The following is a 21607-nucleotide window of genomic DNA, read 5'->3' on the forward strand; positions in this document are numbered from 1 at the left end:
ATTGCCCCAGATAACACTGGCAAGGCCTGAACAAGGAGCTTTGGTTGCCCTTGAAGTCATTTCTAGCCTGTTCTGCGTGGTGGCATCATTAGATCAGGGAAGGAAGCTGGGCGCAGAAGCTATTTCCCCTAAGCCTCTCAGAGAGTGGAACTGGACGGAGAGAGGGAGGGTGTGAGGTGTGTGCTTAGCAGTTTTACAGCTGGAGGGGGGAGCGGTGTGGTGAGGAGACTGGGGGCCGCAGAGCCCAAAGGTCCAGCAGGCTTCTGTGCATGTTGGCTGGTGCAGGTTTTGTGCTGGTTTCCGAGAACTATAAGCGAGTCCCTCCCTCTAACTTTTGCATTGTGTTATATGGGCTTATATAGGGGCACCTGGGGGGCTCAGTCGGTTGAGCATCCAACTTAAGCTCCGGTCATGATCTTGCGGTTCATGGGTTTGCGCCCCACATCAGGCTCTGTGCTGACAGCTCAGGGCCTGGAGTCTGCTTCGAATTCTGTGTCTCCTTCTCTCTCTGCCCCTCTCCTACTCACACTCTGTCTCTCAAAGATAAATAAATGTAAAAAAATAGATAAATAAAAAAGTTCCCGGTATAAAATTTAGAAATTGACAGAAAAACTTAAGAAAGGAGTGAAGCTATAACAGCACAGAAATTTAATAATGATACAAACAGCCACAAAGCTGTGATGAGCAAAGTTATCTGGATGTTTTCACAGTTCTGGAGGGCAGCGATTGTGAGCTAGGCCTTCTTTCCAACCCCTCCTCCCCAGAACACCGCTGCAGTACCATAAGCCCTTGACAGTGATTGTGGCAGAGAAAGGCATAAAGAGCGCTAAGGATGGCCCCTCACCCTCCAGGGGCAGTGCTTCTGGGGGCTACTGTGTCCGATCCAATCCATTTCCATCTAAGAGTGGGCTTTTAAAAATATGATCCATGGGCAGAAATTCTGCTGGTGTCGATTTCTCAGGAACCACTCCATGGATCTGTAGAATTTAAAGAAAGAAAAGAACCACATCAATGAGACTCTCATCCTGGGCATCCCCCCCCCTTGCTCCTGGTACCTGTTTCTTGTCTGAGGTGAGGCTATGCAGAGGGGCTCTCCTACCTGGTCCTGAGGTCTGGGGAGCTCCACTGCCCACCCAGACCCGAGCTTAGGTGCCTGAGCTTCCCCTGTGCCCCGTGCCACGGGAGCCAAGGGACACATTCTGCCTGATGCAAGAGCGGGCTGGTTGGGGTGCCTGGGTGGTTCAGCTGTGCTGACAGCTCAGAGCCTGGACCCTGCTTCGGATTCTGGGTCTCCCTCTCTTTCTGCCCCTCTCCCACTTGCACTCTGTCTCTGTCTCTCTCTCAAAAATAAATAAACGTTTAAAAAAAATAATAATAAAAAAAGAGCAGGCTGGCAAGGCTGGATGGTGACGAGACGGAGCTCCCCAGAGCACCACACTGACATAAAATCTAACTCAGCTAAAATTTCATTGTGGTAGGTTCCTCGCTTGTACGAGTTATCAGCATGAGAGAGACGATGACAGGAGCCCCAGCTTTCCTCTTCAGAGGCATCATGTTTATGGATCGTGATGGGAAGGGAGCCTAATTCGGAAACTCTCCTTTGAAAGTCCCAAATTTTTCTGTCTCTTTTTTTTTTTTAATTAATTAATTTATTTTTTTGAGAGAGAACAAGAGTGAGTGGGGGAGAGGCAGAGAGAGAGGGAGACAGAGAGAATCCCAAGCAGGCTCCACACCATCAATGCAGAGCCTGATGCGGGGCTCGAACTCATGAACCGTGAGATTGTGACCCGAGCCAAGGTCACACGCTTAGCCGACTGGGCCCCCCAGGCGCCCCCCTCTCTCTCCTTCTGATGCCTGAACTAGCTTGACACATGCAGCTGTCTCCTCTTTGCCATTGACTAGCCCGTAAGAATCAGACTGCAAACAAGCAAGCCAGCAACCAGTGACCCCAAGGCAGTGCCAAAGTCTGTGACCCTGCTCGCTGAGCTCGTGGGTCCACCACACCCTGCTGGCCTGGCCCGGCAGGCCCCTTGTCCACCTCGCCTGGCACTTCACATCCCCACAGGGGAGGCCAGGCTGTGTGAACTGAGGACATCTGCATCCTGTGGTTTTGCTGCTTTATCCGCATATCTCCTTTCCCCGCGGGCTTCCTCTTCTTCCCTTGCTCCACACCTTGTCCTTCGCAAACATTTTTACCCTTCTTCCTTCATCTACCAAAGGAGGGAAACTATACACGTGCACACACAGGAAGTGTTTGGGGATTGCATTTATTGAGATTTATGGGTCGTTGCAGAAATTGCTTCTCTCTCTTCCATTCTCCATTTTACCAACTTGCAAGATAAACCGAAGGCAGATGTCTGAGTCCATGAACTACAAGATTCTAAATCGGAATTCTTGATTTTCCTTTTAAAAACACCCAAAGAAGTCTCCCATGCCCCCTTCTCAGGCAGCCCTCTGGCAGGAACCCTTCTGTCCTCCCCACCCCCATCCCCTGCTGAGTTTCCACACCTCACCCCTTCCTCCCCAGGAAGGACTACATGGTGAGGCTCCCGTCCACCCAAGCTTCTGGCTCCAGCAGAATCCCCAGCACCCTGTTTCTTCATGGATCTGCCCCCAACACACCAGTGAGTACCTTTCCTGAAGCCACTCATCTTTGTTACTGGTCTGTCCCCTCTGGAAGAACAAGTCCCACAGGCTCAGGCTCACAGCCTGCTTTCCCTCATAGATGCTAGCTTGGTTTCGGCCAAGCTTCTAGGAGACCTTCCCCTGGTGAGCAGATTGGGTAAACCAGTTGCCCCCCCCCCTTTTTTTTTTTTTGACATTCCCAAGTTTCAAGCACGGCCCTTCCCCAGCTCTAGTCTTTCCAAGGCAAAGAGCCCCAACTGTTTGATGTGGTCCTCGTGGTACAAACTCCCCACCTCTGATCACCTTGGAGCTATGGATCCAGTCTGGCCTGGTGACACTATCGGAACTGCATCTGAAGAGGAAAAGCTCTGTGCCACCAGCCCTGCAGAATCACTCACCACCTTTAGACCGGTCGCCGGGCGTACTTGCGACGATGTAGCTCATCCACTTGCTCCAGGTACCAGGTGCCTGGGAACAGACTGCTTATGTCACCAGGTGGTGAGAAATTCACTGTGGAGGGAGCAGAAGCAATGCTTAGGGAAGGCTGCATGGGGGTGGGGAAGAGACAATAGTCTGGGGATGCCTTCACGGTGAAGCTGTCCTGGCTGTGCTGCAAGGGGCTGTGAGGCCACCTGTTACCTCCCCACCAACAGAGCCCCGGACCAGCGCAAGAACCAGAAGCAGCCATCTTGAATCTAGTATTTGGCTTGCCTATTAGAACTTTTCCTCAAGGAGTATGACCTTTCCCTACAGTAAGCTCACCCTTCCTCTATTGAAGTCCTCATCATGTCCTTTTGTCAATGCTATCTGGCTTGAGGTATGTGTGCCTTTGAGCTTCCTGGCTTCTAACAGACACTTCCTTCCTAGCCCTAAATTCTCTGGATCTGATGCATTGTAGTATTTCTGTTCTTTGTCCGTCATCATTCATCTTGGGTCCTGTTTTTATTTTGTTTTTCTTCTTCATTCTAACATGTCCCCTGTTGCAGACACGCAGACTACTAGGTCTAAAGTTTTCCAGAACGTTCCTATTTCTGTGAATTCTGTGTCCTTTTCATATCACACTGCAAGCCATGTGTCCCAAGTCTCTGAGAAAATATGTTTTGTTCTGGTACTGTTTTTAAAACCACCGCCTGAGTGGCTAGTCGGTTAAGCATCTGACTTCGGCTCAGGTCATGATCTCATGGCTCATGAGTTCAAGCCCATATTGGGCTCTGGGCTGACAGCTCAGAGCCTGGAGCCTGCCTGGGTCTCCCTCACTTGCTGCCCCTCCCCTGCTCGTGCTCTGACTCTCTCTCTCTCAAAAATAAATAAACATAAAAAAAATTTTTTTTAAACCACCATCTGGTCTTTCCAGTTGTAACCTTAGCTTTTGTCTTTTTTTCCTTTGTTGCTTTTTTTGGGGGGGGCAATACTTTTTTTTTAATGTTTCTTAGGGAAAGGGGGCAGGTAGGCAGAGATAGTAATATCTGTTGATAGCTTATTTATATACAGTAATTCATTTAATCAATTGGCAATCCTGCAAAGCTGGTAATGACTTTAGAATGAGACAACTGAGTAAGATTTCAATAGTTTCCCCAAAGATAAAGAGCTGATGTTTGTCACAGGTCAGTTTAGATTGGAATATCCAGCTCCAAAGTCTGGGTTCTTCCACCTGTTACACAGATAGCAGTTTTCAAGACCACGCATCTAGTATCCTTGGGACTACACTGTCCCGTATCCTGTTTTGAGTGGGTAGCTACAGTCTATCCTGGGAAGTTACATGCTGCCTCCCCCCTCTTCTCTACTCTGCCAAATGCTTCCCCACTCAATTCTTGCACCCTTAGACATAACAGATTTTCTCCCCATCATATCATAGGCATATTTGCGCTGGCCCGCTGCAGTCCAGACTTCCGATGAATCCCCAGCTCTCTGCCCCTGGCATGGAATCTGAGAAAAAAAATCTGTCTCTTTCTCTTCCTGCCCTTTTTCTTACCCTTATGGTAGAATTGTTCTCTTTGGTCCATTATTTCTGTGAACTCCTCGGGAGACATACGCTTCCGGGAGGCGAGGCGTTTTGGCAGGTCTGAGACACTGGACACCAGCTTCTCCAGGGGGGATCCTGGGAGACAACGGCCAGACTGTTAAATCTACTTCACGGTCATTATCACTGCTGCTGACCATGAGTCCGATAGACAGCGAGGTTCTGTGAAAGTTCAGACCCTGAAGGAAAGTACTGTGTGTGGCTTAGCATGTCAAGAAATGATAAAGGTCAGCAAACATAATGTTAGCAAAACATACAAGCAAACACCCTCATCCAGTCAAGGCATGTCCCACATAGTGCTTACGTGTGCACCCCTGATCACATCTGACGTAAAATAATCAGCAAATATTTATTGGATATCTCAAATCCACCAACTTCCCTTTAACCGGTTGTGACAAATGACCATTGATTACTTCTTGCCTTGTCCATTTGCTGGAACGACCTGATTTGTTCCCCCGTTTTCGCCTTTGTTTCTCTTCCGTCTAGTCCAAGTAGGAGCCAGGCAAATGTTTCAACTACATTAGTTAGACAAACTTACTCCATTGCTTAAATCCCTTCAGGGAGTTCCTTGGCTTTTAATCACAACATCGTTCTTTCAAGATAGGAGCCTCAGTAGTGATGAGGCAGAGCGTGGTTTCTTTTACCAGATGAATCTTACCAGAAGTGCCTGATAGAACTCACCTGGAGAAGCATCCTGGGACACTCGAAATGAAAAAAAACTCGCTGCCAAGCCAGAGCCGTAAGAGAAGGCCCCAATCCTGGAGCCAGCCAAGTCTTGGGCAGAGTGCCTGCAGGGAAAGAAAACCCCAGAAATGTATTGGCATTATACTGTGCACTTCAAATAAGCCACCAACCTATCGGCCCAATCTAGTCAACCTCTTGCAAGTAGAAATGGGCTCCAGGCTCTCTACGCAAATAGGGACCTTTGGAAGACCCTGGGGATAGGCCCAGAGAGAAGAAAATCTGCCGGGAGGCGAGCAACTAAAATCCAAGCTACCGAAGGCACAATGAGCATAACGGAATTTGGGGGTATGAAAGGGGCTCCTTCTCACCTATGAGGACAAGATGAATTCAGTGAACTCGGAAGTTTGGAGGTCAGACCAATTCAAGGCTTCCATGTTTGCTGGTAATGTTTCACCACGTGTAACTTTTTTATCATCCCCTCATCAGTAATAATTTGATCGAGTTCATATATATATATATATACACATTTATATATATCCTATGTCATATGCAGGTACTATAGTACAGGTATCGCCTTATAAAACCCACAAAATAGAATATCAACAGAAATACCAAATAACATCTGAGCACTTGCTGAACACTACTGTTTCAATTCTTAAAAAAAAATTTTTTTTTAATGTTTATTTATTTTTGAGAGAGAGAGTACAAGCGGGGGAGGGGCAGAGAGAGAGGGAGACACAAAATCCGAAGCTGGCTCCAGGCTCTGAGCTGTCAGCACAGAGCCCGACATGGGGCTCGAACTCCTGGACCGTGAGATCATGACCTGAGCCAAAGTCAGAAGCTTAACCGACTAAGCCACCGAGGTGCCCTTAATTCTTTTAGACATTTAACACTCATCAAAACCCAAAAAGGTAGGTATTATTAGTGTACACATTCTATAGATGGGGAAAGTGAGGCACACAGAGGTTAAGTATTTTTCCAAGGTCAAAGCTGATAAGTGGTATTTGAACCTAGGTTGCAGGTTCTACAGCTTGACTCTTAACCACCAGTTAAGTGCTCTGTAACTCAGTGGAGTGCTGTGTACTCTCTTCCTAAGTACAGAGATTTCAAATGGATGGGATAAAAACATGCACAAAAGTGCTCCTGTATACTTGCTGCATCCGGGCAGGTCTTGCACATCCTTTGACATCATACAACATCACGTTGGAGACCATTGTTTAATACCGACAGTAAAGCTGCCTATACATATATTTTTGAAACAAGTTTCTTTCATTCTCTCTCCTTCTTTCTTCCCTTCCTTACAAATTTCTGAACTAGAAGAGGAACCAAACTTGGTTGACCCCTCTGACTGTGGGTTGGGAGGGAGATGGTGGGACCAGACACAGTACTCACTGGGACAGAAGGGAGGCCAAACATCCATACAGCGATGAGGTGTATGTATTCCCGTTGTGCGTGGAGAGGTAAAGGGAGGCCTTGGTTTTCTTGTTGAACATGTCCAGAGAGGCCTTTTGAAGTGCCTTATCCAGGTCCTTGTTGGTGTAGGTGTCTTCCAGCTTTAGCCCCCTGGGAGGCGGCCAGAAAAACAGGCCAGGTGAGACAGCATAAGAGGGGAGGGAAGTAACAGCTTCTGGAAAGAAGACTTTGGGGCACGTGTTTTTATTATAAAATACTAGGAAATACAGACAAGCACAAAGAAAAACGATGTCACTAAGAGTCCTACCATTCAGAGAGAGCACTTAGGTCATACTGTTCTTGCGGAATACATCCTGCTTTCATATAGTTAAATGGAAAATAAAATCATGCTATGCATTCTACTCATCATGCTTCCCTGGCTAATTTTCCCTATGACATTAAATCATCTTCCATAACATTATTTTTAAAGGCTGCAGAACAAGTCATGGTACAACATGCCCTACCTTAACTACTCTCCCCACGCCTGTCCCCCAGTGAAAACACTACAGCAAAGAGCTACCTGTTCCCTTAAACATGTGGATTTACTGAACCAAAACGTGTGCACCTCTTCAAGGCCTTTGCTTCGTGTTTTCCTATTTCTCCCCAATGTCCTTGTGTCAGTTGACACGTCCATGGTTGCCTTTCTTCCCAGAGCCTTGTCACTTCTGGGTGTTCAAATTTTAAAACAGCTATGTAAGGAAAATGGTAACTCACTTAGATTTGTTGCCACTGAGTGCACACGGTGAAAAATAGGATTATGTGCTTTTCTTCTTTGAGAAAATTTCTGGTCCATATCTTTTTCTCCATTTTCTATCAGGGTGTTTATCTTATTGTTGATGAGGCTTTCATATATTAAAGACACTAATCTATTACCTTTGGTGTATATTAGAATTTTGTTTTTCATGGGACAGAAACACTACTTCTAAGACATGGATCTAAGACATGGGTCTTAGAAGCAGTGTTTGTGCTAATTTTGATATTTTAGTTAGTGGTGAGGTTAGTAGGGGCAGTAGGTTAGCAGTAGGGGCAAGTGTTGGTAGAATACACCAAAACCTGAAAAAAAACAGCTACCAAGAATAAAAGGGAATATTTTCTTCCCAGTGGGAACTGTATATTGAAGAGTCTTCTTTTCTAAATGTCTTGGAGTGATGCCTCAATAAATAGTACTCTTCTAAGGGGGTGAACTAGACTATCTCCATTTCATAGGTGGAGGATATTGAGGCAACAAGTGAGACATTAAACCAAAGGCAAGTGAGAATGAGGCCTGATGCTCTTGAAGTTGCCATCCCATACTGTGATTATCTGCTTCTAGGTGTTTCTGTGAGATCCTCAAGGCAGGGACCAGGGAGTCACATTCATTCTGGTGTCCTTAGAGTTTAGTAATGATGCCTGACGCATAGCTGATGTTCATAAAATGTTTTCTTGACTTGGGACACCTGGGTGGCTCCGTCGGTTAAGTTTTGGACTTCGGGTAGGGTCATGATCTCACGGTTTGTGGGTTCGAGCCCCGAGTCAGGCTCCGTGCTGACAGCTCAGAGCCTGGAGCCTGTTTCCGATTCTGTGTCTCCCTCTTTCTCTGCCCCTCGCCCGCTCATGCTCTGTCTCCCTTTCCCTCAAAAATAAATAAACATTAGAAATTTTTTTAAAAAATGTTTCTTGACTGAATGATTTAGCCACACTCCCTTTCCCCTTTTTTTCTTATTCTCTGAAGCTTCTTATAGCCACTTGATCTCGAGGTGCTGGCAAACGCCCCGTGCTCCCTGAGATAAAAGGAGGAGGGCGCTATGCAGACCATTACCCAATAACTCGTGGACTCCATGTCATTTGTATTGTGTTGGAGGATTGCCCCTTCTCCCCCCATGGCTGCCTAGACGTGCAGAAACCTCCTCTTTCCTCAGCCCTCACGAACCTCTAGGTTCCCCCAAAGAGGACTCACCTGAAGTCCTCCAGCCCCTTATACAGGCTGGTCTTCGTGTTGCTGCTGGCTGACAGGAAGTCATTGAACATCAGGCGAGCCAGAGATTTCTGGACCATCTTGCAGAAGGGCGTGTGAAAGATCATAAACTGTAAGTCATCGAGAGTGAAAGGCCGATCGATGCCAGCTGGAAGAGGAAATGTGAAAGCAAGGATGTGCCATGGCAGATGAGCCATTTAGACCTGTGTCCCGCGACCTAAGTGTGCTGAGGGACTCACAGCCTCCAGCAACCCACATGGATTTGTTCATTCACTTAATGAGCATTCTGCTAAGCACTTACTTATAAAGAAAGAAGTGAGAGAAACAAATATTTTCTTCCTCTCTACTGTTGCCAACCTTTCTGACAGATAATTCCTCCAAATCAAACTACTGTTGCGTTACTTTCTCTATTTTTCAGAGGAGGAAACAGAGTCTCTAAAATATGAAGCTAGGGCATGTGTCCAAGATTACCCATCTTGAAAATGGCTGACTTTGGATTTAGGTTCTGATGTCTCTGACTCTACACCCCAGACTGTCTCTCTCACTCCAAGGAGGAGGGCAATGTGCCCTCTGCCCTTAGGAGTGTTTATAATTTAGTGCTGAGAGTCAAAGCAGCATCAATCAAATTTCGTAGGAGGTTAAGGAGCAAAATTAGAATGCCAAAAGGATTCCGAGCTGGTGAGAGTAATTAGCCAAGAGCGATTTTATAGTGGACGGGAGGTAGAGAGGTCCAGGTGGACTGCTTAACCCGTGGGGTCGGTGGCAGCTGGCATTCCTCTCAGCATGGTGGAAAGGGTCAAGAAATGGCTCCTTAGGCCACCCCTAGAGCATCCGTGCTCTGGCACTTCTGTACATGCCTTTTCCTACACTGATGCTTATCTGGGCAGGAGTACGCAGTTAAGAACCCTTGTATTTTCTTGAAAGTAGATTGCTCTGTATTTTTAAGCTGAAGTTTGTTTCTTTTCTGATTACAAAAGCGGTACATGTTTTCTTAGCAGGAAAACTCAGAAACTAAAGGTGAAAATAAAATTAACTTGTAACATTACCATCCAAAGACAAATCACTAATACGTTAGTGTACCAAAAATAGAGGTCAGATTTTTCAACACTAATATGTTAGTGTACCAAAAATAGAGGTCAGATTTTTCAACATCAACCAGACTTTAAGAGGTAGCAAACTACAAATCATGAGTCAAATCACTCCTGGCTTCAACAGAAACAAATCCTAGCCCCAGTAGGAGGTGGTTATTCTGACTCACCACAGTACCTCCCCAGGTGGCTGACACCCACTGGTTTCCTACTGGTGGCGTTGGTTCTGAATTGCTTCCTTTCTTTCATTTAACTTCATACTTGAATTTGGATGGCTTCCAGATGGACTTAAGCATAGACCCATGGAAGGGTGTCAAAGGAAGGGTACTTACACTCTCGATGACTTACAGGGTGTCAAAGGGTGTCAAAGGAATTACATGAAGCAATTCTCTTGAGATCATTTTTGGAGGAGAGAAGAAACCTTGTCTTAAGCTTTTAGGACAAACCCTTGGCCCCATGGAAATAGAGTCCCCATTTTCTACCCTCTGAGCCCCATACCTTGCTTCCACTGGTTCTGGATTTTTTGACGGTATAATGTGTAACATCTGTCCAAGGCCCGTAGGTAGCACTGGATGGAGAGCTTCCCATCCACCATTGGGTACTCTGTAGCCCCATCTGGTTTGTAGAAGTCGTATACATTCTCCATGTGGGTTCCCCTAAGCCCTGGCAAGGCACACAGAGGGATTCAGGACTGTGCAATGCAGTCCCCACAGAGCAGAGAGGATAGGGGAACCATGTGCCAATAATTTCTTGGTCTTCCTCTGTCCCATGCTCAAGCCTGAACCCACTCAACATCCCTCACACATTCAAAGGAAGTTGAACAGATTGTTGCTCTTATAGCATGAGATGTATATTTCCCTTTCCATACTTATACAGGCTTAAAATCTGGAATAGATGCCAAAAGTCTCAAGGGAGAACCTTTCTCCTCATACCCAATTATCTTCTTTCATATTCAGTTGCCAGTCTAGCTCCTTAAGGGTCCTCATCTACAGCATCAATGCCACTCGTTCCATGCATCATTATCCCCATGTGTGATTGTGCAGAAGAGGAAAGCTCACCGATCCCTCTCTTCCCTTCCTCCCTGCCCTTTGCTCCCCAGTACATACAGCCTTTTGAAGGCAAGCAATGTCATCCTCAAATCCATACTTTAGCTCTGCATAGTGAGTATGCCAGTTTGGGATTGGGAGCTATGTATTTGACTATGCCATGCACAGTCTCTTTGTACCACATATCCACAGTTTATCACAGACCTCTCTCGAGGGCCAGAGGGGCCTTGGGTCCAACCAGCATGGCCACGGCTCCAGCCCCACCTGTGGGACGAGCGTTACCACTGGGATAGACTGCAATGTCTCCACAGACCACCATTGCATAGCGACCTGTAATGAGAGACAAGACGTAATTATCATCACTACCAAATCTTGAGTAGATGGGGTGCTTTCTATGACCCAGGCACAATTTTAGGTAATGAAGATAGACCAGTGAACAAAAACAAATATCCCTGCTCTCACAATAAACCTATATATCAGGTACAGTTATTCCCTCTTTATAGACAAAGAAATTGAGGCCCAAGGAACTTAAGTCACTTGGCCAAAGCACACAGCTAATAGATAGTATGATAAGGGTTTAGGGTCAGGATTCCAACACAAATTCATTGAAACCCAAGAACCTTCTTTTAAGAATTCAAACAACTCCCAACTCCATCCCCAACAACAAAAATATTGTTTTATATATAGTTTATATATAGTTTGGAAACTATAAAAAAAAGTATTTAGAAGCTGTTAAAGAAAAGATTAAATTTGGCTATCTAAAAATTCAAACTTTTTATCAGAAACAAGCTCAGACAGGGGTGCTTGGGTGGCTTAGTCAGTTGGGTGTCCGACTTCGGCTTAGGTCATGATCTCACGGTCCGTGAGTTTGAGCCCTGCGTCAGGCTCTGTGCTGACAGCTGAGCCTGGAGCCTGTTTCAGATTCTGTGTCTCTGTCTCTGCCCCCCGCCCCACGCTCTGTCTCTGTCTCTCTCAAAAATAAATAAACATTAAAAAAATAAAAAAAAAAAAAGAAACAAGCTCAAACTGGGGACATATTTACAATATTTAAAATCAACAAAAAGCTATTTTCTTTCATTTATAAAAGTCTCATAAAAAAAAACAAGGTATGTAATAGGAGAATGGCCAATGAACATCCCAAAAAATATTGAAGTTCTCTTATAATGAAAAAAAAAGACAAATTCTTATTTTTCCCTATTAAGTCGACAAAGATTAGAAAGTTTGATAATATGTATTGTAAGAATGTATTTTTTAGTACATCTTGAAGAACAATTTGGCACATTCTATCGAACTTTTATTTATTTATTTTAAAAGTTTATTTATTTATTCTGAGATAGTGTGTATGTGTGCGGGAGAGGGACAGAGAGGGAGAGAGAGAATCCCAAGCAGCCTCTGCTCTGTCAGCGCAGAGCCTGATACAGGGTTCAATCTCACTAACCGTGAGATCATGACCTGAGCTGAAATCAAGAGTCAGAGGTTCAACTGACTGAGCCACCCAGGTGCCCCTCTATTAAACTTTCAAATCAACATATGAAGCAACTCCATTTCTAAGAACTTATTCTTACCACATTATCACAAGCTGTTATACAATGTTTATTAAAACATTTTTTTAAGGGCACCTGGGTGGCTCAATCAATCGGTTAAGCAGCTGACTTTGATTTCAGCTCAGGTCATGATCCCAGGGTTGTGGGATTGAGCCCTCCATTGGGTTACACACTGAGCATAGAGCCTGCTTAAGATTCTCTCTGTCTCCCTCTGCCCCTCTCTCCCACTTGCAGGCTCTCTCTCTCTCTCTAATTAAAAAATAAAACATTTTTGTATAATTGTAAAAAATACACCATCTAAAGATCTATCAATATGGGACCAATTAAATAAAGTTTGGCATATTCATCAATAGAATATTATAAGGCTTTTCAAAGATGAAGTAGACCTTACGTATATTGATATAAAATGACCTCTAAGACATCATGGAGATGAGGAATAATATGTACAATGTTAAAAACTAAAACTGAATACTTATGTGTATGCTTGGAAGTACATAGAAAAATTCTGGAAGAATATATAGAAACCGTTAGCGTGAAATTCTGGAAAGTGATAATGGGGTGTCGAAAGGGAACTTTTTCTTCACTGTCCACTCTTTTGTGTATGTGTATATTTTTTAATTATAAATTTCAATTACTTTCACTGAAGAAAAAAAAAGAGCAAAAATTGAAGTCTGCTGGACAATCTGAGGCTATACGACTTTTTCCTTCCCTCATACCCTACTGTCTCTCTGGAGTGATTCTGAAATTCCTGGTAAGTCCCAGAACCATCTCTGTCCATCTGAGGGACCCCAGGTGGAACGTTGGCCAGGTCAAAGCAGAAATCCCACCTACACTGATTTTGTCTAGTCTTGGTGGTTGCCATTAGGCTAAAGTTTAAATACGCTTTTGTTTTGATACAAAATGATTCACATCTCAATAGTTTTTTTTCCTCCCTCTGACCAAGACATCATGTTAAAGAAGGATACCCTCCTGTGGAGTATGCTGCCACTCAGCAGAATCTACTCATTTGAAATGACATGCCTGAAGCTTATGATATTCCTGAACAAGGTTCTGAGTTTTGGTTAAAGGTTGGTGAGTGTCCCTTGCCCTTCATTTCTATTCTCCAACTAAATGCTTGACTGGAAATATTGGTGATGACAGAAGTAGGGGTTGCTGGACAGGCAATAATATAAGTGCCAAGTAGGAGAAGCATTGTAAGAACAGATTTGATGATGTAGGGGCTGGGACATCCCAAGTCAATGGAACCTTTGATGGTGAGGCTACACAGAACAGTCAGAATCAATACTGAATGGATGTGTGAATTGCACTGCCATGCTGTGTGATCAGAGGCAAAGAGTTCAACTCTTTTTGGCCTCTCTTTAAATAAAGAATATTTGATTAGATAAACTTTAAGTTCCCTGCCAACATTAAGACTTTACAATAAATGTTAATTATGGTTTCTGCAGTTTTAAACTCTAGTTTCCAACTTAGTAAATATACTAAGTGCCTTGACAGAAATGTTCTTTCACAGCTCTGTGGATCTCCTCTACAGTCTTTTTACCATCCCTGCAAGGCAGGTCACCAAATAAGAACTCTGAGGCTCAAAGTGGTTAAGGGACTTGTCAACAATGATCAACAGAGCTAGGTTTCAAACTCTCAACTTGTTCTGTTTCTCTTGGACATTTTCTTGCTATCACAACAGGTGTTCATCCTCTAATATATCATTGAGGGAAAATATAAGTAAGAGACAGGATAATGTTCGTATGTTAAGCAAAAAACAATTTCCTAGTAACCAGGAAAGGGAGAAAGAGAAGAAATACTCTGTGTACTAGTGTATCCTGTGATTCTCTGGGTCTATTTCTACCAGGGTGTCTTCCCCTTAACATCTAAACTTGTACAAATTTCTGTCTCTCAGAGGCTAAAGAGAAGCTTACAAGAAAGAGAAATATATTGGGTTTGGTTTGGCATCTCACCCCTGCCACACACTATGTGTAAGATATTGGACCCTCCATTTTTTCACCGATAAACTAGGCATCAAAATCACTTCCTAGGCTGTTGGAAGTGAATGGCTATGTGAACATGCTGCCTAATTAACAGTATAAAGCTATACAAGTCTAAACAGTTATCATCATTGTAGTTGTTGATGACAGCAGCAGCTGTATAAATGAGTTGTCCTTCATTCCCTGATGAAACCACTGGGGAAATGAAGAAACAAAACTGAGGATCCAGCCTCGAACCCAGCTCCTGTCTTACACAAGGTCTCAGGCAGCACCTACCATCCCAGGAGCTGGACTCTACCCAGTTGGCAGCATTGAAGAGGGAGGCAGTGCCACCGTAGCAGGCATTGGTGGTATCTATGCCCTCAATGTCAGTGTTGCCCGAATCCTGGAAGAGCTCCATGAGCACTGTTTTGACAGCCTTGGACTTGTCGATGATGGTCTCAGTGCCCACTTCCAGCCTGCCCACAGAGTCCCACGGGAGCTGCGTGCGTTCCATCAGCTGCTGTACCACCGTCAGGCACAGGGAGTTGATGTCCTCCTGGACTGAGCAGAAGCCCATATGGGTTTGGCCCAAGCCCACTGTGTACCTCCCTGCTTCCACATTGTTATATTTCTCCAGGTCTGTTTGGTCCACATATTGGGCTGGGAAATAGACCTCCAAGGCAAGGATCCCCACATTCTCTGGCCAAGTATCTGTTTTGGCCAAGGGGACAGCAGGAACTGTAGAAAACCTGTAGTGGAGATAACAATCAAAATCTTACAAGTGGTCTCCAGCCAGTCTTCTCAAAATATAACACAGCAATTATTTCATCCATTTGTCCTGCATTTTGAAGCTATGTTGTCAAATGAATGCAAATTTGAGATGGTTATCTTTCTGTAACCATTTGACTCTCTTATCCTTATTAGATGTCCCTCTTTATCTTTGTGATATTTCTTCCATAAGGTCTACTTTTCCTGATGTTAAGAAAGCTGCCTTCTTTTTTTTTTATTTTATTACTGTTTGCATGGTATATCTTTTGCTGTCCTTTTATACTTTTAACTTCTTAGGGTCTTTATATTCAAAACATATCTCTTCTAAACAGCACATAGTTAGGTCTTTTTTGTTTGTTTTTTAACAAGTCTTACAATATTGATGCTTTAGTTGGAGTAACTAGTCCAATTATATTTATTGTGATGACTAATATAGATGGGATTAAATTTATTATCTCACTATTTATTTCCATTTCTCTCATATGGACTTTGTTTCTTTATTTCTTCTTTCCTGTATTCTTTTGGATTAAGCAAGTATTTATTATTATTCCATTTTATCCCCTCTTTTCCGTTTAGCAATGACCTCAGAGAGATTACAATATACATGCTTGGTTTATTGTACTCTAACTTAAATTAATACTTCTACTTTCTGAACAGTGAAAAACCATACTTTAGTTTAACTTCATTTATCCTCTCCCTCCCTTTGAGCTATTATTGTGATATGGTTTACTTCTACACATGTTATAAACCCCATAGGATATAATTTTAAAAATCTCATTCATTTTTAAGGTGCCCCTCTCATTAACCTCCTTCCTCCTTCTTCTTTCTTTTTACTTCACAAGAACACACTTATTGTTTTTCTACTTTTTAAGGCACTTTGATGCTTGATTCCATCCTCTCTGCTTTTCCTGATTGGGCCTCCCAGTATTTACTGAGCACATCCCACACACTGTTCTTGATGCCCAGTAGTGAAGACGACATCCTTTGTGCCCACCAAGAGAGCACAGTCTAATGGAAGAGGCAGGCATTTTACAGCTAAATACATAGTGTAAGAAGCAAATGCTGTGAGAATATGGAAGACAGAGAGAATAATTCTAAATGGAACAGAGAGGAAATGGGGAAGGAGACAGTGGAAGAGGGAAGAGATAATCTGTTTCTTTCCTGGACCTACCCACCTTGCTTTAATCCTGACTGCTGATATCCCTGGTGAAATTCTGGAGTTTCTCCTTCCAGCTACAAGTACAGAGCCCACCAGGTCCACCTCCATCTATTCACACACGAAAGTACCTGAAATCTGGTAAATTTAGTGATATTCTTCCTTTTACAGATGGTCAAATCATGGCATACATTGGTGAAGTGATGTGCTCAGAGTACCTTCATAGTTACTCATGTGTTAGAAATACCCTGTCCTTTCACCACCTTGGGTGTCACCAAGGCACTCACGAGGGCCACTAGGGTCCTTTGACTCATATCTGGCTACAGAATTCCTGACCATGGTGAGGGGCAGAATGGCTCCACAGGCTTATACATTTAGCTGTATGCCGCCAGAACTGTAGCTCAGGTTGAGTGCATTTGTCAATCATCTTGAGGATTCTGGGCTTCTGGTAAACCCCAGTTCTCCCATCAGAAAGGTCACTTTGAAGTGCTGTGAGGCAAAGTGGGTCACAGGATCACAAAACAGTGAGGCAAAGTATAAATGTTCATCCATTTCTGACAAGAGAGGTTTGGAATTTAGTTATCTACCCTATTTATTTGGTGTTCCTCCCAAATAATTGGAGTTTGTACTATCAAATATTTGTGGAGTATCTTCCCTAGTACGTTGGAGCTAATGGTTAGCCAGCACTGGTCTTGTGCTTGGCTAGCTTTCCCCTCAGACTTGTTTTCATTCTTCCTTCTCTAAGCTCCCTTCCTCCCTCTCTTTCCAATTAGAAATCTCAGCTTTCAAGGAAAGGTTCCAAGAATCAGCCACTTGGTAGCTTTTGTAATGATCTTAGTAGGGAGCTATTTCTGGAAATGGATTCCAGAGCCTTGAAGAAAAGTTAACATGTAGAGGCTTCCAGAAACATCAGACCACTGGAGTTAAGAGGGCCCTTTTAATCTTGCATTTTCTCCAGAGAGTAATCACTTTATTTCATTTAAAACTGGTTTTGTTCTGAGGAGGTTGCTTGGTTCAAGAATATGCATTAAGCTTTTATTTCTTTATTCCATCTCTCCTCCTTCTCTTGTGTTCCAAAATTCACTATTATATGTCAGGCACTGTGCTAAGGAGAGGCTGTAGAGGTAGAAAGGAAAGGCAAAAAACAAGAGGAGGTCAAGATTCTTTTTTTTTAATTTTTTTAAATGCTTTTATTTATCTTTGAGACAGAGAGAGACAGAGCATGAACAGGGGAGGGGCAGAGAGAGAGGGAGACACAGAATCCGAAGCAGGCTCCAGGCTCTGAGCTGTCAGCACAGAGCCCAACGCAGGGCTAGAACTCACAGACCGTGAGATCATGACCCGAGCTGAAGTCGGACAATTAACTGACTGAGCCACCCAGGCGCCCCATGGAGGAGGTCAAGATTCTTGAGGACTTCCTTGACCAGTGGGAGGAATAGACGAAAACATACATATATACATGCACACCCCAACGGAGAGTTAGAATGTGATAAGGGCCTCAAAAGAGATATAGGCAGAATCCCACAGGAGTTTGGAGGAAGCAGAGATTTCTTATGGGTAGAAGGCTCAGGAAACATTTTGTGGAAGAGGCTACATTGGAGATAAACCTTGATGGATGAGTGGAGCTTCTGCTGATGAAGAACTGGAGGTGGGGGGCGGTGGGACGGCAGTCACAGTGGAGGCTGACTGAACACAGTCCCCTCCTGTGGAGTGGAGAGTGGAGGGGATTAGGAACACAGCACAGGAGAAAAGCAGGTGGGGACCATCAAGTGGAAGGCACGATTCTTCCTTAACAGGCAGTGAAGCATAAGCTAAGATGGGAGCAGTTCTTGGGTTAGATTTTGAGCTGGTGTTGTGGAAGGGACAGAAATACAGAGAGACCCATAAAGAAGATTGGGTTTTTTGTTTGTTTGGTTGCTTTTTTTAAAGTAGGCTTCATGCCCAGTGCAGAGCCCAATGCAGGGCTTGAAGTCAAGACTCTGAGACCCAGACCTGGGCTGACTGAGATCAAGAGTTGGATGCTTAATGCTCATCCAGGCCACAGAAAATGGGATGAGCTATGAGTACATCAGAAAAAGGAAATGTGAACAAAGATCCCAAGTGTGAACCAAGGATGCCAGAAAGAGAGGCAGGTTGGTTGAGCTCTGAGGTTTGTCTCTTTCTAGGAAGCCCACTGTTGCTTATTAAAACAAGCACACCCAGGTCAATCCCTTCCTCACAAATACAAAAACAGGTTAAATGCTGAGCTGGGACATTAGACTTGTCTAAAAAGGGTGGGGGAGAATGTGGACAATGGCAGAGAATCAGTAAGAGAATAAGAAGCTTAAGGAGCATCAGCCCTTCTCTACACATTCGTACAGCCAGGTTCCCTGGGTCCCAGGCAAGGGAAGACACTAGATCATAGTCATTTTTCTAAGTATTCATGGAATGCAGTGTGGGAGGAATGGGCTAGTCCCACGGCGCAGTGGGTCCCGAGGTGCTAGCTGTAGTTATTTTACTACCAATGCTGGTAGGCTCCAAGCACATGGGCCAAAGCGGAGGAGTGTTTACAAATAAAAGGTATGCGTGTGTGCTTCTGTGCGCAACCCGCTGCGCATGCGCGCACACACACACACTTATCTTTACATCCCATTTCCTCTTCTCATGAAATCCGAGAGCAGTGAAACATGCTTCTGATCCCCAGTCCATTGGGAACCTTGCTGCAGTGATTGAGGCAGCGGGTGTGACTAACACTGCAGTTGGCACAGAATGCTGTGGGTCTTGGCAGGAGCTCAGGGTAAAGGTGGAAACAGTGGTGGAGAAGAGAATGATGGGGGGTCCCTGGTACTGATATTTCCACTGCTTTGTGCAGCTGGGGGAGTGAAAGATGTCATCATCTGTGAACAACAGGTATCAGAGGTTCGGGATCCCGGAGCTCTGCAGCTGAGGGACCACCTGTTTAGAGAGAAGGTAGCTGAGACCCTAAGGGGTTAACTTGCCTATCTAAGGCTGTGCACAAGCCTTGCCTGCTTTTCACTGGGATTCTACCGAGCTTTTCCTCAAGGCAGCCCTCTGCCCATCTTTTACTGGTACCACGACCCTTCTCAAAGAGTGGCCTGCACAGTCCCTGGGAACAATGTGACTCACCTTTGGTGGGCTCCTGGGAGAAGGCTAGCAGGTGAGAGCGAGGCTTCCTGCATTGCTTTCTTCACTTGCAAGACCCGCTTCACTGAAGTCAACAGCCGTTGCATTTCCAGAGAAATAAGCAGAAAGCCAGCAATTCACAGTCCTTGGGAGAGTTACCGAGAGGTGCCCCATTAGGCTTTATAGAACTCTGAGATTCCTGCCTCTGGAAGCCCCACCCACCCCTGCTTATCAAGGCTCATTTGGCTTCTAAAACTGGGCCAAAGTTCTCACTCAGAACATGGGAGAGTCGAAGACAAACATCATCTCTCCAACTTGTATGTAGCTGCCCTGAGCCTGGGCATGTGTGGGGGTGGATGGCTCTGATCCCTCCTTTCTCAGCCTTATTTATAGCCAGCCACGTCATGGGGCTGTGATGGTCCTTGCCGCACATCCTGAGGTAACACCACCTGGCCTGTCTTGGACCCTGGCTTCTCATCTGAGCTATTCTTGCTTATTGTTCCAGAATGCTCTCTGTGGAGTTAGCAGTTATTATTTTAATATGTTATGCATAATGAGGGACATCTTTCAAAACCAAAAGGATGAATGTTCTAATAGTAGTTGGGAGTGGATGTTGGCATACAGGCAAAGGGCTGGGAGTAGAGGATGTGGACTCAGCTCTACCTCTCCTCTCTTTACCATCACTCTTGCACGTGTATAGCTCTACACAATTTTCAAGTCAACTTCAAGAGATGTTGCCATAGAAGTATGGGACCCCCAAAGGGGCTCCCCAGGAAAGGCCCACTTTACAGATGAGGCCAGTGATATTTAGTCAGATGACATGACTTTCCCCAAGACCTAAGTGACAGATTAGGGACTCAACTGTGCCTTTTGACTCCCGATTCTGGTCTTTCCACTCTACTCTTCTACTTCTCCATAAAAAGGCTCCTGCCATCTGACCTTGCAGTGAATTGTTCCCTCCACCCCTCTCTCATGGCACCAGTCTTTCCTTGTATTTTACAAAGGTCATGCATTCATTCACTGGTTCACTCAGTGAACTTCCCTAACTCGACTCTGTGGAAGGCATGGAGAAGAGCCAGAGTGGTTCTTGTTTTAGAGGAATCAGAGGTGACTTCATTTCCCTACAGACAGAGACCTTCCAGAAGTCTAAGTCTCCTGGGTCTTCCATCAATGTTTAGATTCTTGCCTCCATACACCTTGGTGCGTTACTGCCCTAACCCGATCTCCCCACTCACTCTGTTACCCGTGCCCCAACACTCAGCCTTTGGCAAAGTTCTGTCATCAATCAAAATTCTTTATTTCCAATTTCTCTTCTGAAAATGACCTTTGTTTCTTGCTCTGTCTCAACCTACAGTTTTCAAATGGTGGTTGGGCTCTTTGCCAGCCCAGTCATATCCACCCCCCTGCCTCCGTTACTCTAGGTACCACAGTGCTCAGAATAAGGCACATGTCCTCTTTGCTCTGCATTGATACTTCCAGAGAATTTTTCCTCTCCCTCCTCTCAAAAGCCCCACTTTCTTCAAGCCCACACCCTTCCTTCTTGAAGTCAACTGACAATCTTGCTCCACTCCCCTCGTTCATGAGGATTGAACCACATGGATCACTGCCTGCCTGTCCACATCAATTCTCTCAACATTCATGAAGATGTCAGCCTAGGTAATCCACTCCAACTTTTCACTTAAGTTCCCACTTCTATGACATTGTCCTCCACATGCCTTTAGCCCTCCCACTGTGCACTCATACTCCTGACCATATCAGTACAGTATCCATATTACATCCTAAATTTTAATTTCATGGAGCTTAATTTCTAATAACCATATTAGAAACCGTATCTTCCCAGCTCACTTTTAAAGAACCGCCACATTCTTCTCCCACTGGGACCACCATTGGCTACTCCATCTTTTTGCCATTTATCATACCTCTAAATCACTTCTTTTCTCTCTTTCTGCAGCTCAGATTACCTGTGGTGCATCACCATAAAGAGTCTCTTGCACACACCCCTTGCCATGTACTCTCTCTGTCAGACTGGCCAAGCAAACCATTGACTTTGGTGAAACCCATGCTTGGTCTAATCTATGCCTGTATCTGAGCAGCTAACTATGGCTGAAGAAAAACTCAATATTGTACTGACTCATTAGCTTTACATTTACAATCACACATCTCAGATGGGCTCCCGGCATGCCTCG

The 21607-nt window shown here is 44.6% G+C and overlaps 1 protein-coding gene across 2 annotated transcripts; it reads right to left on the reverse strand.

Moving 5' to 3' along the window:
• Nucleotides 1–625: 625 nt before the first annotated feature.
• Nucleotides 626–19624, reverse strand: HMGCS2 (3-hydroxy-3-methylglutaryl-CoA synthase 2). 2 transcript variants are annotated; one of them, XM_015076192.3, is made up of 10 exons: nt 19425–19620; nt 14669–15123; nt 11074–11199; nt 10322–10486; nt 8718–8883; nt 6722–6892; nt 5327–5433; nt 4598–4723; nt 3024–3135; nt 626–986 (listed from the first exon to the last, which is right to left on the reverse strand). In XM_015076192.3, the coding sequence occupies exons 1-9, from the start codon at nt 19526–19528 to the stop codon at nt 3029–3031; spliced, it is 1527 nt and encodes a 508-aa protein (XP_014931678.1). In that variant the 5' UTR covers nt 19529–19620; the 3' UTR covers nt 626–986; nt 3024–3028. The 2 variants fall into 2 exon arrangements, with proteins under 2 accessions (XP_014931678.1, XP_026914060.1); XM_027058259.2 differs by lacking the exon at nt 10322–10486 and having other exon boundaries at nt 19425–19624.
• Nucleotides 19625–21607: the final 1983 nt, after the last annotated feature.

Source organism: Acinonyx jubatus, chromosome C1 (genome assembly GCF_027475565.1).
Source record: "Acinonyx jubatus isolate Ajub_Pintada_27869175 chromosome C1, VMU_Ajub_asm_v1.0, whole genome shotgun sequence".
Lineage (NCBI taxonomy): Eukaryota > Metazoa > Chordata > Mammalia > Carnivora > Felidae > Acinonyx > Acinonyx jubatus.